General features: G+C 41.2%; 1 gene segment (V, D, J or C); it reads right to left on the bottom strand.

Annotated features, from left to right (window-relative positions):
• Positions 1-1,425: 1,425 nt before the first annotated feature.
• LOC103582094 lies at positions 1,426-1,928 on the bottom strand. The segment is given in 2 exon segments: positions 1,426-1,748; positions 1,874-1,928. Coding segments are annotated over 2 exon segments (378 nt in total).
• Between the last annotated feature and the right edge of the window lie 535 nt (positions 1,929-2,463).

The raw sequence follows: 2,463 nt of genomic DNA, 5'->3' as shown, positions 1-2,463 counted from the left end.
TCTTCTTTTGAAAGTTCAATGTATCATTATGATTGTTTTATCTTTCTTTAGTTCTTTTTTTAATTTTTTTTTAATTTTTTTTTTTGCTCAGACATATGAGTGAGGGCATACGGTATTTCTTTTTCTATGCCTGGCTTTTTTTTACTTAACATGATTTTCTCTAAGTTCATCCATGTTGCTGTGAATGGCAGTGTTTCTTTCTTTTTCATGGCGGAGTAGTATTACATTGTGTAAATATAGCACATTGTCCTTATCTGGTCATCCGCCAATGGACATTTATGATGGTTCCAACACTTGGCTGTTGTAAATAGAGCTGCAGTAACCCTGGGAGTGCATGTGTCACTTGGACATGATGACATCCATTCCTTTGTTTATATACCCTGCTGGGTCATATGACAGTTCTGTCTGTAGTTGCTTGAGAAAATTCTTATAATTTTCCTTTAATGGCTATACCAATTTACAGTCCCACCAACAGTGGCTCCACTTTCTCTGCATCCTCACCAGCATGTGTTGATCTCTGTCCCTTTGAAAATGGCCAGTCTAACTGGGATGAGATGATAACTTAATGTGGCTTTTATTTGTATATCCCAGATACTGAGTGATGTTGAGCATATTTTTCATGTGTCTGTTGACCACTTGTATATCTGTCTTATTTTGAGAAATGCCTGTTCAGCTCCTTTGCCATTTTTTTTAATCATGGCATTTTTTTTTAACTGTTAAATTTCTTGAGATCCTTGTATATTCTGCATATTAATATTTTGATGAATGCTTAGCTGGCAAATATTTACTCCCACTGTGTAGGTTGTCTTTTCACTGTGTTAATTGTTTTGTTTGCTGTGCAGAAGCTTTTTAGTTTGATGCACTCGCAATTGTTTATTTTTCCTTTTCTTGCCTATGATTTTGGGGTCCTGTTCATAAAGACTTTGCCCAGTACTACTTTCTGAAGTATTTCTTGTATGTTTTCTTTTAGGAATTTTATAGTTTCAAAATGTATATTTATGTCTTTAATCTCTTTTGAGTTGACTTTGGAATATGGTGAGAGGTACGGGTCTAGTTTCATTGTAAAGCATGTAGGTTAGACTCTCATTACCTGTATTTAAAAAGAAAAAACAAATTCTGCTTGAAATAGCTAGAGTGACTACTTTTTTGTTGAATAAATCCCAACAAATTTCATAACTCAAACTCATCAGATGTTATGATCTCTGTTCTTCATAAAACTGGGAGAGACACTGTCATGTCTGTGCTGCTGGGGCTGAGGAGAAAGAAAGAGGGTTAGGGTTCAGAGGAGCCTCCCTGACCCTTCTACCAAACCTTCCAGTGACCTTCAGAGCATGGCTACATCTGAGGAACACTCTCATCAGATGGAGGCACCAGGAGGAGCAGCTGGGGCAGCCACAGCCTCACACTTCTGCTTCCCTGGGGGGTTTATGTTCGGGTTTGTATCACTGTGGGAGGGTTACTCTTATACTGTTGACAGTAATAGGTTCCAAAATCATCAGACTCCAGGCTGCTGATGGTAAGAGTAAAATCTGTCCCAGATCCACTGCCACTGAACCTCGAGGGGACCCCACTTTCCAAACTGGATGCGTCATAGATCAGGAGTTTAGGAGCTTTCCCTGGTTTCTGCTGATACCAGGCTAACCACTTGCTAATACCCTGATTGGCCTGGCAAGTGATGGTGACTGTGTCTCCTAGAGATGTAGACAAGGAGGATGGAGACTGGGTCATCTGGATGTCACATCTGGCACCTAAGGATGGAAAACATACAGACAAATTACTACATGAATAATCATGTTATAAGAGGACTTCCGTGAACAACTTGGCAGTACTGACCACAGTAGCAGAATAAATTTCTAGTGTTGTTCCTTCTTACCTGGGAGCCAGAGCAGCAGGAGCCCCAGGAGCTGAGCGGGGGCCCTCATGTCCATGCTGTGTCCTGACTGAGACTGAGTCCTGCGCAGAGTGTGAACAGCCTATAAATAAGTCTTCAGGGCAGTGGGCTGTGCTCTGGGAACATTCAAATGACAGGGGCATAGACTGGGCTGGGCACAGCTGCAGGGCTGGCTCATCTCAGTAATTCAGCACTAGGGCAGTGTCCCCAGGTGTTCCACATCACACCAGGGAGCACAGATTTGTCTCCCAAGAACACATTTCTTTCTGGAAACCACAGGAAAGGGTCAGTCTGCTGTCCTGTTAGCTGTGTTCTACTGCTCTCTGGGGTTCATAACGCACTTCTCTTATTATCTCTCTATCTAAGACAATGTCTCTCAGATAAAACACACCCTCAGAAAAGAAAAGATAATTTTAAGGCTCCCTGCCTTTGGGACCTCTTCATATTACTGACAGCTGAAATGCTTTCTTATTGCTCTGATTCCCTGATAATCTTGGCGTGGTAAGTTATCATTTCTACCATTCCGAGATGTGGTGAGTAGAAAAGGAATTTTAAAAAGTGCTTATGATTTT

The sequence above is a fragment of the Galeopterus variegatus genome, unplaced genomic scaffold (assembly GCF_000696425.1).
Source record: "Galeopterus variegatus unplaced genomic scaffold, G_variegatus-3.0.2 Scaffold14880, whole genome shotgun sequence".
Taxonomy (NCBI): domain Eukaryota; kingdom Metazoa; phylum Chordata; class Mammalia; order Dermoptera; family Cynocephalidae; genus Galeopterus; species Galeopterus variegatus.
This window is presented reverse-complemented; position numbering and strand designations above follow the sequence as displayed.